This window comes from Aricia agestis, chromosome 7 (genome assembly GCF_905147365.1).
Source record: "Aricia agestis chromosome 7, ilAriAges1.1, whole genome shotgun sequence".
NCBI lineage: Eukaryota > Metazoa > Arthropoda > Insecta > Lepidoptera > Lycaenidae > Aricia > Aricia agestis.
The window spans coordinates 2500399-2516340 of NC_056412.1; the positions used below are offsets into that span (position 1 = coordinate 2500399).

Genomic DNA, 15942 nt, shown 5'->3' on the forward strand with positions numbered 1-15942 from the left:
CGTATCCAATCATTTTTAATCAGTAACATAAAATTTCATGTTTCTAACTCAAGAAATATCGGAGTTTCATTCAGACTTTCAACCCCAATTTCACCCCTTTGGGGGTAAAATTTCCAAAAACGCTTAAATACGTATCCATTCATTTTTAATCAGTAACCCAAAAATAAAGTTTCATGTTTCTAACTCAAGAAATGACGGACTTTCATTAAAACTTTCAACCCTTATTTGACTTCTTCGGGGTAAAATTTTCAAAATTCCTTCCTTAGTGGGTGTCTACTTAATAAAACAACCCTACTCACCAAATTTCATGGCTGTAACTTTTACAGTTTTTGCTCAGCGATGATGAATCAGTCAGTCAGTCAGTCAGGACAAGTAATTTTATAAAGATATCTTTAAACGAGCAATTCTTGTATATAATATATATAATTATATATAATTGATATCTCGGAATCGGCTCAAACGATTTTCATGAAATTTAGTATATAGGGGGATTCGAGGGCGATAAATCGATCTAGCTAGGAATCATTTTTAGAAAATGTCATTTTATTCGTGTTTTATCGAATACCGAGCAAAGCTCGGTCAAATAGCTAGTTATAATTTATGGTAGAAGGCACCGTGGAAAAAAACAATTAATTTTTTTTCCAAAGCTTTACTTAAATATATGCAAACATTAAAATAATAAAAATTGTTTTATATCTGAATAAATTTAAATAATCAGAATTGTGCTACTTAATGACCTAGTACTAAGTAAGGCGATAAGAAAGAATCAACGGTTTTAAAAAAGTAGAAAAATGTTTCTTTGAAAAAAAAAATCACATTTTCGCATCAAATGTTATCATTCGCACAGGTCTAATTGAAGAGACGTCCAACTCTCCTCCCAGGTCTTCCTAACGTAATAATCCATTATAATGCGATGAAGAGGTTTCTTTGAACGCGCTAATCTGAACTGCTAGACCGATTTTTATGTACCATAGAAGAAAATTATTTATAGGCAGTCGGACCTACGTTATTTGGTTTAATTGTTACTGTCATAATTTGGTTCGACACATAACCTGACCGAATAACGTAGGCGGCGTCTGCCTATTTTTTTTATTAATATAATAATGATAATATCTATGGACGCTTCACACCACGTCGGTCTGGCCCCGTGCTAAGTACCTGAAGGACTTGTGTTACGGGTACATAACAACGGAAATATATTTAATACTTTTATGCTATACATATATGTATTTAAGATTTTTATTATGATTAATATGTATATTGTAAAGCAATTAGCCACCTATAAATCAGCTTCTCTGATAGTAATTTCCAACTTCTAGTTTCATGCGTTTCCAACTGATATTCCAGGATATGTCAGCTGCGGACGCGGAGGGGGTGTGGAGTCCGGACATCGAGCAGAGCTTCCAGGAGGCGCTGGCCATCTACCCCCCCTGCGGCCGCCGCAAGATCATCCTCTCCGACGAGGGCAAGATGTACGGTGAGTCCACACATGCTGGAGAACCCACTCTCTGGATAATACATACTTTTTTTCTTTATTTAAAGGCCACATATCTAAGGCTTCAGACTTGAAATCAAGGCCTCAGCCTCTAATTCAGCGGGCATCGGGGCGGGAGCGGGAGCGGCGGCACGTTCCATTAATGTACAGATTTATATGGAGCCTCGAAGGCAGCAGAGCGTGGGATACCAGACGGCTTCCAGCACCGCCGCGCCGCGCCGCCACCGCTCCCGCCCCACTGCCGCTGCATTAGAGGCTGAGGCCTTGGATTAAGTCGGTTGAATAAAATAAGACATTTTGGGTGTGTTCCGAAATACCCAGAAGCCTGGCCAGTGCTCGTGACGTCAATAATCGACGCCAAACAGAATGATTTTCCTGTTAAATTATGCCATGTAATGTCTACTTATTACTCTAATTATTTACGACTATTTTTAATTAGATAATAATTAAACTCGGTGGCTACTTAAGAGTTGCCAACAGTCAGAAAAAATGGGTTAGTGGGGCTGTGAGACCGGTTTCATTCGGCGCTTTGCGAAAATTACATGTTACTATGTAAGGAAACCGATCGAATACTGAATCTGGTGCCTAAGCGCCATTTTGTTCCTGGCAGCGAACTTTTTTTAAAATATACTTAGTTACTCATAATTTATTAGCACTTGGGACATGGGACAAGATGGTCAAGAGGTAACGTAAAGTACCATCTCATATCATCAATAGGTAACATAAATTATTAACATTTGGTTGTTAGAAGCTTATAATACGACAAAATTACGTGGGTCCGTCATGTCGTGGGTCTGATAGTGCCTTTTAAAGTGCACATTGGATTTCCACCTGGAAATTTTCTGGCCATTCTTTAATTTGCAATGAAAGTATGTGGGAGTTTTTCCTGGAATATGAACAGGGTGTGCCGTGCGCATATTGAGGACGTGTTATTGTGTTAAATGTGACACACAGGAACAATCGCGGCGGAGACAAAAGGTATTGATGAAGCCTCCACTCCCCCCCCGCTGAGTGCCGACAAAGACATGGCGCAATCGGATTCGACGAACACAATGTGATGATATCTCGCCGGATTCCTAGAATCTACCGATGATGCTTTATTCGGAAACCTTATGGAAAAATTAACGAATATTTTTAATTGAATGCAGGCAAAAATGTTATCCAAAAATATTCTTATCTAGCTAGAGATATTTTTACTTTTTTACACTGACAGCAAAAATCGTTTGAAACATGTGCGGGCACCTTAGAAACCAATTGGTTCTATCTCTCTGTGACATCATCGTCTAAGATATTTTACGACAGGCCACACAAAATATTACATTGTAATTTGTATCATTTAGGAGTCTGTGGTTTAAGGTTAGGTAGATACGCCAGATTGCTAACTTATGATCTTTAGTGTCAGAATCACTAAATTTGTCTTATCGAGACTACATAAATGAATGCCGTTAAGATTGCCCGCTATTTACCAATACTAACAAAGTGACACAATTCGGTGACGAAACATCCCGGCAACGGCGGAAAAGTGGCGATCACTCACTTCCAATTAATTGCATCGACTCCATAAAACATTAAAAGCGAAGAAACGAGCGATGTAATTAAAGAAATATGCGAATATAAAGCGAGATCAGCCGCGTGATAGCGGCATTTTTCCGCGCCGAAATAAGGAAGCTCGTTAGAGGGCCGCGACGGCCAAAATAAACCTTCCCAGCAGCAATTAACGGCTAATGTTGATCCTCGATCTCGACTAATTCGCTATTGGATTTAAAAGTCGAATAAAGATAATCGTCGTCGTTCGCCGCCGAATTAGGCGCGCTGCCAACTCGATTGTCCGTATTTAGCATCGCTTCGCCGGCGCATCGAAGTTTAACTTCGGATGTTAAACGACATGTTCTATCGCCTGAAATATCTGAAGTATTCCAGCTCAGACCGCGAAGTCGGAGAGACAAAAAGTGAGCCGTAATTCACGTGGAAGTATGCGCTCGGCGACGTCTCATTTCGGTCGGGGACTACATTGACATGTAACAATTAAAGGCGGACGCCATTACGGTCCGGCATTAAGTCCACGTCAGCCGGGACATTACTGTCCGGGTTTTAATTAAAGGACTACCCGGCCCGGGGCGAGTCGGGGCGGAATTGCTCAGCAAATCTACCGCAAGCGATGTGTCCACCTTAAGTGATTTAATAGACGGAAAGAAATGCGCCGGCTTAATCTTATCGTCCCGGCGGAAATAATGCTGCACGACGAATGCGAGATTAAACGGTTGAGTTCAGTTTGTTCGCCATCATCGTCTAGGGCCTTAGAGCATTAAACCAGCCAACCAGCTGTTTAATGCTCTAAGTCTAGGGTCGTGTTCCACAAAAGGTGTGCCACGGCACGGTGTGCCGTGGTCAGTAGTTGGTGTGCCACAAAAAAATGACCTTTTACCTACCTACATATTTCTAGTTTATAAGAACCTAGAAATAAGGTAACATCTCAGGACGATCGACGAAAGGAATAAGAATTGGGAATCCCCGTACAAGCGTGCACGCTGCTCTGATTAATTTGTCCAAAATTTTTATTTTTCTGGCTGTAGCTTGAACACAAAAAGTTTGCGGAACACTGGTCTAGGGTACCAGTCTCAGTTTCTCGTCATCTTTTAGTGTCATGTTTTAACAAGGGCACATCTGGGCCAGTGTACAGACTAAGCCTTACACCCTTGCGTAGTCATAGTCCTTTGACGATATCAGAACCAGAATCATCTAAGTGACATATTAGGCATACGGCATACCGCATAAAGCTTCATTTTTAAGCTGCTCTTGGTTCCGTAATTAAAAAAAAAAAACAAATGAATACAGCTATATATGAATACTATAGGTAAGTATTCAGATTTTTGGTATATCTGTCTGATCTGGCAACCAGAGCAAATTATGCCACGAATACTTATCAGATCCGACAAGAAAATTTAATTTAGTAAGGTTAAAACTATGCTATAAAATATTATATTTAAACACTAGCAGATTAAAACTATTATAATTAAATAATTATTTCTCGTGCATTTAAATAAATGACATAAAGTATAATATTTAAATTCTGAATTAATTATACCTACATATGAATTTATGTAGCCAAATTGTTTTAATTATAAAAATATTTCAATTAAAATATGCTTCAGGAATGCGAAGGACTTTGAAATGCTACAAAAATGCTAATGTTATGATAATGTGACCTCTGATTTCTCCTCAAGTATAACCATAGTATAACTTGAACTCGTATAAAGCGAGAAAGTGCATACTTAGGAGACTAAAGAGTCGTATAATTTTCATATTTGGCGCCCTAAATAAATAGCAACGGAAGCATCTCTAGGTGGCTTAAAGACTCGCAATATAATCGATTAAACTGGACGAGCTGAGAGGTCACGAAATGTAAAAATAAGGCACATAATTGCGGACGTCCGCCCGGACAATATACGACCACATTAGACGGGGACGTGTCGGCCCGAGCCTTAATCTAGTCGGGTGCGTCACACAACCCCGATAACTGCCAAGGGCTTACAGACCAAAGGATATTATGCCCGGCCCGGTCTGAGGGTTTTACAGGAGTTTATATTTTCAATGAGGGTTTTTGATATTCTATTTGCCCGTGATATATTATGAAAACAGTTTGACGCGATAGACCCTAAGGCTACATAGCGGCACCTGGTGGCAAATAGAATATCAAAAACCTTTACGATTAAAAACATACGCTTTTGATTGGCCAACGTCAAAACATCAAGAAAAAAAACGATCAATAACATTATTGAATGAATAAACTTTAGTCATAAAACCTCAAACAAGTGCTCGTTTGAGACACGAGTCACGATACTGCAATTTGCAACACAAAATGCATCTTCATTTGCACAGTAGACTATCTTAAGACATCATAATATTTTAAGCTTCATATGAGTCCGTACTGATTCGAGGTTCGTTGCCTCTTTCTGTCATGTTAACACGCTTTTAAGCTTGGGCTGTATGTATGTAACGATATCTTTGAGCACCAATCACGATTTTACCTAGTGGTCTAATTAATTCGAAACTTAATAACAATGCAATTTTTTTATATTATAAAAAAGCAATTAAATAAAAAAAAAAGCAAAGTATTATTATTAGGTATAAGCGTTAGGCGTCTAATATCTACATCATAGTTTCGGTTTAAAATAAAGAAAGAATGCGTTAAAAACTAAAAAGTTAAAATCAAAAGAAAAACTAAATTTATTAAATTAACAAATCAAAATTAAAGGTGCTATCTAAAACTTTGTAAACTCTATAGCCCTACCCTTGGTCCTCGCAGCTGTTTCCCCCTGTTATATTCATCTAAGACAATATTCACTCTACTACTCCGCCAAGTCTTCACTCTTTTGGGCAACAATTTATAAAGTTCGTTTGACATCTTTCGTTTAACTTTTTAGTTAGTTGTCCTCTTTCTGAGATCGAGCTCGTATTTTAATTCGTCATTAATCTTGCAAGGATCTTGTTTTTTTATAAAAACTAGATATTGTTACCCTTTGTCGTTTTCTAAAATAGGAACTTTTAATCAAGTCGGGTTCGGTTCGCAGTCTCTCGAAAAGTTTTATGGACCAATAACTGTAATCTTAAAGTCCATACTTCCATACTATACTAATATTATAAATGCGAAAGTGTGTCTGTCTCTCCCTCTGTATGTCTGTCTGTCTGTCGGTTTGTTACCTCTTAACGCCCAAACCGCTGAACCGATTTTGCTGAAATTTGATATGGAGATAGCTTGAGGCCCGGAAAATGACATAGGATACTTTTTATCCCGGAAAAATGTACGGTTCCCGCGCGATAAACGAGTTTTGGCACAACGGAGTTGCGAACGTCATCTAGTTTTTAATAAATAAAGAATCTGAATTAGTAAAAATGAAAACATGAATATTCACAAAATACCGCGGTCGGTTGGTCCGCGGCGGTCTCAGTTTGCCATTTAATCACATTTAACGCTTTTTATCTCGCTTGAATTTTATAGACTAGTCAAACCCGCTTTCGGAACTAAACACAGACTAAAACAAGGCAGGTTTATTGGTCATAAACGTGTGTTGAAGTAAAGTTTTGGTAAAGGTCTTTTTACTTTGCGGTTTTGGAAATAGGAGCTGCTAATAATTGGGCAGCGGTAATAATTAATAATTCAAAAATGGCCGATGTCCGAATAATATTATGGTTACTTTCTGTCTCTATATTATGTACTTTTCGCTTTTGCTTGAAAATTCCTGAAAGTAAAAAATCTCGAAATTTTTTAAGTGTACACACCTCCAACTCACGAGCCTTCACTTTTCAAAGAGAAGGCAACAAATTGCAACCACCGAAGACTCGAGGGTTTAACCCGGAGGCCGGAATGAGCCGTCAAAGTGGAAGCTGAACTTACAGGGAGGTATATGCACGTCTGTGTATGTATATATATGTTTTATGTTTTTGGTCGGCGGCGAGCGGAGGTGCTCGAACGATGCGGGGCGCGGGAACTTCGCAACACCGGCGTCGGAGCTCATGAGTTAAGACATTCAAAACCGCTCAATACACCCCGAGTATGAAAGTTTAGCGCTCCACGTGGCCGGGCCGGCGGGAGGTCGGCGGGGGAGGCCCCCCCCCCAAAGGGGAGCTAAACTATGCGAAGAATGCGCAATTAGTGAGCGAGCGAGCGTGTAAGGGGCCCGGCCGCGCTAGGCGGCGAACGCAGTAAGAAAATATAAAGAAGGGGCGGCCCGTTGTTTAGCGCCCGCCTGCCCCCGCCCCCCGCCCCCGTCTCCGAGGCCCTCGCTAACCCTTCTGCAAGACCTTGCATATCTTCTGTTTGGGTCAGCGGAAATTTCTCCTCCGACGCCCGTGTCGCCGCCGAGTGTCTCATATTGGAATAGCTTACGCCTTTCATCTATTTATTATAAGACGTAATACAAGCTTTCTTGTAACCAAACGGCCTTAATATTTGGAGCAAATCTATGCCCTTTATAACTCTAAAAACCAAATTCACCTGCGACTATTAAGGTGAATGCTCGAATAAGTATCACTTTACCTCTTTCGTTTTTCACATGAATCAAAGAGACGAAATGATATTTTAACAAGCTGTTAACACTAACAGACGTTGGTGAAATTGGGCCTTAATCTTGGTATCCAAAGAAGTCTTGCTCCCAATTAATTGACAATTACAACCTCTCAATTGTGATTCGGCTTGCAATAACGACTGTTATGCAATGTCCTTTTGCAACGCTCGACTCGCGCCTCGCACCGTACTTTAAAGTTGTCAACGGCATTATAATTATCTATATTTTGTAAATAATATAATTATCAGTAGGCTTAGCATGGTCACCAAAGAAATGATTTCTTTCTACGGAAGAATAGACAAAGTGACAGATAGACAAAAGAAATCCGCCATTTTATTACTAAAGTCTGTCAGTATGAACGATGAAAACAAAGGCCACTGCTCTATTTAGCAGGAGTTTCTGAGATAATAAGGTAACGTAACACCGAACAAATACCTGTAGGCTGTAACGTTAATAATAAGTATACAATATCCCTAAAAGCTTATTTACGTAAATATCATATTGAAATGGGCGCCATTATAATGTGGCGGCGGAAAAGAGAGCTGAAAACAATACGATCGGTATCGTTAATGTGTTTCTGATGGGTGCTCGACTGATCAATTATCAAAATGTCGCTTAACACAAATATTTTCATCTCAATTCTTTTCCCATTTATTGGTTAACAGTGTAATTACGTGCCGACACTTTTCTATTAAAATCCTATTTAAATTAACTGATCCATTGATAGCAAAAGCCTTTTAGTTCAACATAGCTTTTGAATTAATTACTTTAATTTAACAAAATTAGCTTGGCAGTTGGCGCATGTAGGGTCCCGTACCAAAAGGCAAGAAAACCTTTTTTTTTTCTTCAAAATACGTCAAGTGATAGACATGAGTGGATGAAGTGGATAAGTAACTTTTTATAACTTAAGAGCCATTACTCATTTTTAGGGTTCCGTACCCACAGGGTAAAAACGGGACCCTATTACTAAGACTTCGTTGTCTGTCCGTCTGTCTGTCTGTCCGTCTGTCGCATTTAAGGGGGGCTCCCATACAACAAACGTGATTTTTTGGCCTTTTTTGCTCGATATCAATAATGGCAACAGGCAGGTACTTGAAATTTTCACAAAGGCCTAAAATATAATATGTGTCCTTTAATAATTAACAATAATATTTAAATAAAATAAAAATTGGGAACCCCCCTAGGCTCCCAATTCCCATACAAAAAAACAAAATTTTTGGCCAATTTTTGCTCTATAACGTTAAGGAACCCTTCGTGAGCGAGTCCGACTCGCACTCGGCCGATTTTTCCCTGATAATTTGAAGAAACCTTGTAACTTACCTACTTCATTATCTGGCCAATATATCTGGGTATACCTACATAAAAACCACGTTTTTATTGCAAATCATTTTCCAGATCCTAAATCCTCTATGTAAGTAAGCGAAAAAACGACAATTTTCAAATCTAACAATTTGAAAATTGTCTTTTTTTGTCTTCAATTTTGACTGTCTTCGTTGTTATTACGTTTCATAATAGTACTCAATAGTTACTTTTATTACTTAATACGTGTTGTGTAGATTGCTACGAACTTCGTAGCTATATAGTAAGTCTACTACGAAACCCTTTTGAGACTCAAACAATCGAACGAGAATGCCGCGTCCTACTCTCACAACGTCATTTCACGTTTGTTAGAGCAGGACGCGGCATTCTCGTACGATTGTTTGAGTCTCAAAACGGTTTCGCGGTACGGCCCCTGAGTAAAAAAACTCGTTGCTAAGTCCATCCGTTATACAAGTTATATAGGTACAAGTTGGAAGTCGGCGACATTAAGCGGCAGCAGACGACGTGTCGTCGCGACACCACTCGTTTCTACATATTTATCTATGAAATACCCACCGCAGCTAGCGACACGAAGCTAGCGACACTTTTCATAGAAATACATAGAAACCAGTGTCGCGACGACACGTCGTCCGCTGCTTCATGTCGCCCGCTGCCAACCGGTACCTTAAACCAAGTTATCTCACAATTTATCAAGTCATCATCAAAAGACCCAGTTGCTGAGGTAGGTTTCTGACAGGAGTTTATCCATTCACCGACGTTATTGATTGGTTACAATTTTGACGTTAGCCAATCAAACGCGCTGGTGAAGAGATAAAGTTAAGTCAGGATATCTCAGAAACCAACCAGCAGCCTTAGCATGGTCACCATAAAAGCTATTTCTTTCTACGGAAGAATAGACAAAGTGACAGTTAGACAAGGGAAATCCGCGATTTTATCACTAAAAGTCAGTATGTCGATTCTTTCCCGTTTCTAATGTAATGCTAAGCCTGCAGAAGGCTTTTTTCCGACAGAGGGTTATCAGCTTTTATTGGTGCACGAGATTTAACCCTATAGTGCAGACAGCGTAATGACATTACCAATAAATACGACATTATTACGTGCATTATTCATGAGAGATTAGTGAAAAAACTGCTCAATTATGTATACGCAGCGCTAGCGTGTTCATTTCCGTCCGCACGAGAGCGTAGCGTCGCTCGGACCGAATTAGCCGAGTGGCTGACTAATAAATAATCATCTCTTGTTTTTCTATTCGTCGCGGAATAGTGCTCGAGTCTCCTGGACTATTTATAGAGGATGCACCCGGAGATTTCGGGTTAAAGCACTCTTAATGCTGTTTCGCGGGCGCCACCGAGCGTTCGCAACGTGCGACACGACTCATTCAATTACAACTAATTATACAACATAATGAAATAGGAACGGATAATTGTTAGTACAGCGCTTCTATACCCAGGAGTTTTTTTTATTAGGAAGGATTGTAGTACTGCAAAATATGGAATTAAAATATAGAACAGTTAAACCTATGTTTGAATTTAATAGGGATGATGACAAGGTCAAAGATTAGCGAATTTTGTTAATAAAATAAAGAAATCACGGTAAAAAATAAGTGTTCCCAAAATTTTAGCTTGATTGCATTTGTATTTTTTTTTGTTATGCGCCTTATAAGTTTAATATTCAAGTCGAATTTTTTTTCAATTAAATTTCTTAATATTTGTATACAATTCGATAACTTATGCAATTAAAAGCAACTTTTGTTATGAAACCACTTTCATAAACGCAATATTTAATATACCTGTCGAACAAAGTTGTCTCCCGATGCGTACAAACTACGAAAGACTGACGTCAGTCTTTCGTAGCACTTTGTATGGAGCGTTTCGGGCAGGTCTTTTTTATGAGATATTTGAATTGTCATATCTTGGTGAATGTTTAAGCTATCAGAGTCATTCTTTCAACGATGTTTCTATTTTTAAGTGTCCTTCAATTACCGATAAGAAAAAAAATTAGTCATCATGCCTATTGTATTAAGAGATGTATCCCGGATTAATAATAACTTTAATAACTCATATAATTATATCAATATTAATTGTAATGCCTCAGTTAATCTTTTCTTTATTGTTCGTTCATCCCATTGTTCTATTCTCAATTAAAGCGAAACTGATAACTTTTACCATCTGATAGAGTTCGTGTCATAAACGCAGCTTCGACAATGTACGACGAGCTAAGGCTCCGGTTACCTTGCAGTTTGCCTTTCACTTTAATTGTAAACTTGTTATCCTATCAGACACAATCGCAGGATAAATATTGCGTGCGCAGAGATGTAATTAATACAGTTTCCGATTTCAATACTCCAGCGATCCGTGACGTTCAAAGACCGTATGAGAAGTAAACTAAGTAGGTAACAACATTTTGATAACATAAGTACTTGTATAATAATATGTATTCTGTGACATGATAACAGATTTTCAGGGTTCCGTACCCATAGGGTCCCGCCCTATTACTAAAACTTCGCTGTCCGTCGGTCTGTCTGTCTCGAAGCTGTATCTCAAGAACAGTAAATTAGTGAAGCTAGAGAGTTACAATTTCAGAAATTATGCATTTCTGTTGCTAATATTACAACCAATAAAATAAAAACAAAATAAATTAAATATTTAAGGGGGTCCCATACAGCAATTTTGCTCTAAGTATATCAATAATGGTCATTATATCCGTGCGCGGGTGCAACTCGCACTTGGACGATTTTTTCCCTCATTATTTGAACACATACCCTGTAACTTGTAACTCAATATCTACTTCATCGTCTAGCCAATATGTTAATAATTAGCTATGCTGCTATGCATAGAATCCACATTTTTTTATTCCCATTCATGTTCCCGGTCTTGATACCCATTTATGCAAAAAAATAACAGTTTTCAAATTGTTACTTACTCACTTCGTCCGCTTACGTCTTCGTATGTTTGACGGAGGTCGTTAAAGGGTTATTATGGGTAGCTCGTACACACGTAAAATAGACGTAGGAACGAGCAGCCAAGGGGTTAATTAAATTTGCACCGTCCGGGGGCCGTCACCATCGCTCGCATTCCTTGAATTCAATAAGATTTCAATTTACTTTGCTCCGACCCGGCTTCCCGGTCGCCGTCAAATTAATACACTATTGGCCAAATTAAAATCCCTCGTCTGCGAGTTGCGACGCTATTCCGTAGTAGCCTTTGCCGGCGATTTCTTCTCTATTCTATATATCAATTGTCAATATTTTATAACTACAACATAGTCGCATGGTGAAATAAATCTCTGATGTGGGACGCTTTTTTCACTTTAAAGCCCTATTTAGTGGAGAAATTGCTTCGCTTCAAAGTCAAGGTAAAGGATAATACTGAAATAGTGACGTTTATTTTAAGTATACCGTCAGTACAAAATAACTTAGTTATTTCAATTTACTGCAGCAAAAATTGAGCAAGGTTATCGAGGGGTTAGCTCCCTTGAAATATGCGGTCGAACTATCCGCCCCGAATGCCAGGGCAGCTGCAGTTTCAATTATTGAAAATAGCTATTCAAAATATTTTGAAAATTGTTTCATAACGCCGACATCGGAGTAGCACCGAATTGCGCAGATTTTCCGAATATCGCGACTCGTGTTGATTCATATTTACATTATTTTGCAATTGGACAGCTCCACGTATACTGATTTCTGATGAATTTCATCTATTTCTGAGCGCCCCCACAATTTCGGGGTCGCCACATTTATAGGTGTTAATTAAATTTCCCCTCACGAAGTTACTTTAATTTTAATCAATTCGTGCGTGCTGATAAATTAATTACTTAAAAAAGCTTTCCTGCTAAAAATACCGCAACCGGTTATTAAAAATATAGCTACCGAAGCGCGACGAACTCGACCTCCCTAACATTGCAGAAAATCATGACTAAGGATCAGGTCACAAAACAACCGGCAACTCACCTGCAGCTCTTCTAATGGGCGACGCTAGTTGCTTTCCATCAGGAGAACCGACCCGTTATCTATATCTATATATATAAAACTCAAAGGTGACTGACTGACATGGTGATCTATCAACGTACAGCCCAAACCACTGGACGGGTTGGGCTGAAATTTGGCGTGCAGGTAGATATTATGACGTAGGCATCCGCTAAGAAAGGATTTTGATCAATTCCACCTCCAAGGGGTTAAAATAGGGGATGAAAGTTTGTATATTATAATACTTCTTAACGCGAGCGAAGCCGCGGGCAAAAGCTCGTTATATATAAAAAACGTGACGCGGCAATTCGATGTACTTTATGACATAATCGAATCTAAAATTTTAACTGCTGCACTTGAAAATACACAATGAAATGATTCGACGGACTTACCACTTGCGGTGGTTTCGGCTGTTTGGTCTAATTTGACTGGGTCATTCCTTGCAACGCCTCGCGAGCTTTTTATTTACATGGAGACCTGTTTTACCCATCTCCGGTGTATTGAGGACATCGGCCGGGGTATGTGGGTCTCCCCAGTCCCCAGTACGGTCGTCCCACTAAAACCCCACGGTGCTCTACTCCGCGCTTAAGGCAGAGTTGCAAGTATAGACCCTAGCAAATTACTAATAGAAGCTTTATTCTTTCAGGACGCAATGAACTTATAGCGAGGTATATAAAGCTAAGGACGGGGAAGACGCGGACTCGCAAGCAGGTGTCTTCCCACATCCAGGTGCTGGCCAGGCGGAAACTCAGAGAGATCCAGGCCAAACTAAAAGTGGTGAGTATCAGACAAAATTTCAAGCTGTGACCGCCTGTCACTGTGTTTTGTCACAGCCTCATATTTTAAAGGCGATAATGATTAGCTAATTAAAAATTACGTCAGGTAAAAAGGAAGCTGACAAAGTGTAATGTAAGCTGGCAAAGTACATAGATGTTAGAATAATATTACAGAAAGTTAAGCGACGTACGCGAGCAAGAGTGAAAATAAAAAAACGAATATGAAATAACGTTTCTACAGTTTACGGCCACACTCAGACATTTATTATATTTAGGGCCTGTTTCACCACCTCCTGATAAGGCTATCCACCACCTAACTTGACAGATAGAGTATGGAGAATCTGTCAAATAAGCCTATCCGGCACCTTATCAGACAATGGTGAAACAGGCCCTTACTGTAATTTCATTAAGATTTTGACATAGCTTTTTTGACAGATTCTCCATACTTGATCTATCAAGTTAATTGGTGGATAGCCTTATCAGGAAGTGGTGAAACAGGCCCATCAAATAAATGTTAAGTAACCGATATTTTTTTCTGAGTGTGGCCGTTCGATTCGTCTACAGTAAGAAACCAAATAGAAATTGTGGCCATCAAGAACCTTGCCTCAGCATCAATTCCGACGATATCAGTAGATCTAACGGGTGATAAACTATGTAGGACGGCGGTGTGATGAAAGAGAAGGCGATGCAGTCAGTGAGCACGCTGTCTAGCGCGCAGATAGTGGCGGGCTTCCCCCACCATCCCCACCCCGCCTATCACACGGTACAGGCATGCTGTGTTCACTGGTGTTGCCAGAACCCAAAAAGGCCAAAAGGATTCACGAGCCCAAATTAGTCGTTTCCTCGAGATTCCCTCGACTCAACCTCAATTCTTCAAAAAGTATGTCATTAGTTCGATAAAACGTCATTACTTACTTTTAAGGGCCGAAACACACCGCGTTGAGGCACCACAATACAAAAATTGGCGGAATTGTTTAGTTTTTTATTCAGTTTTGAATGATTTTGCCGCTGATTTTGGCGGTGCGGTGCCGTAACGCGGTTATTTTTGGCCCTTAGGATTGAGGTTGAGTCGAGTGAAGGATATATCGAGGAGACGACTAATGATAAGGGTGTAAATGTAAACAAACGTCAATATTGTGTTCAATTCGCACTGACTCGCTTCCGATTGCCCTCGTGTTGGTACCCAGCAGTCGCTCCAGAGACGTATAGCGCTCTTGAACTTCATTCCATACTACTACTTTTCAAAGGTCCATCTTCCGTTAGTGATAAAAAAGAGGAGAGGCTTTCCCTCTTAAGAACCGAGTACTGCGAATTGACATAGTCGTAATGGACTTCTGAATGCCCAGATTTGCATAAATATAAAAAATAATATTAAGGCTTTGTTTACATTTCTTGTCGATCTGATAAAACATACAATGCTTTAATTGGAATCTTCATAATTAAAACTACGTTTTATTTTTAGCTTGTACTAAACTGCTTTAAATTTCAAACGAAATCTAACAGCTAATCAGCAATCATTAATACGAATACACGTAAACACGATTCGAAACTTTTTGTTTATGGTAACACACAAAAATACAAAAAAATGTTTTACACGGGTCGGTCTTATAAACTGTAGGCACTATGCAGTAGTTTGCAATTGCCTTAATAAATAAATGGGTCTAAGTATTAACTATACCTCTAAGGCCCAATTTCACCAACGACTGTTAAAGTTAACGCTCGATTTAGTATCATTTCGTTTTTCATAATATGAATGAAAGAGAAGACATTACTTTTTAACAAGCTGTTAACACTAACAGACGTTGGTGAAATTGGGCCTAAGTACCGTTTAAAAATTATAATTAAAGTTCCCAACAAAAATAAATGTAAAACATGAATTTTGCATCAGAACTTTCAAGTGAGACTTAAAAATACTTATGCAACTGAAGGGTTGTGTAATATTTTCGGTACTTTGGACAAGTTTCAATAAATTTAAAAAGTAACCAGACTGGACAACGCTCTTGATACTTGCTATTGGTTAAGGAAGGGCGTCGCTCGCCTCGACACCAACGATTTCGTAACTGGTTACTTTCAGAGCTAGAAAACTGTGTAACTGTCCCTTATTTAAACATACAGTAATCCATACTTTCATACTAATATTATAAATGCGAAAGTGTGTCTGTCTATCTGTCTGCCCGTTTGTCTGTCTGTCTGTTACCTCTTCACGCCCAAACCGCTGAACCGATTTTGCTGAAATTTGGTATGGAGTTACCGCTGAACCCATTTTGCTGAAATTTGGAATTGAGTCCCGGGAAAGGACATGGGATACTTTTTATTCCGGAA

General features: G+C 39.2%; 1 protein-coding gene across 4 annotated transcripts in view; it reads left to right on the forward strand.

The window, feature by feature from the left end:
- The window catches only part of LOC121728622 (transcriptional enhancer factor TEF-1), a 108085-nt gene that overhangs the window by 82984 nt on the left and 9159 nt on the right, over positions 1-15942 (forward strand). For 3 of the 4 annotated variants that reach the window (XM_042116822.1, XM_042116819.1, XM_042116820.1), the window contains 3 exons: positions 1348-1477; positions 13491-13621; positions 14279-14383. In XM_042116822.1, coding sequence (XP_041972756.1) covers positions 1351-1477; positions 13491-13621; positions 14279-14383 — 363 coding nt within the window. In that variant the 5' untranslated portion in view covers positions 1348-1350. The remainder of the gene's footprint in view (positions 1-1347; positions 1478-13490; positions 13622-14278; positions 14384-15942) is intronic. The other variant, XM_042116821.1, reaches the window with a different exon arrangement.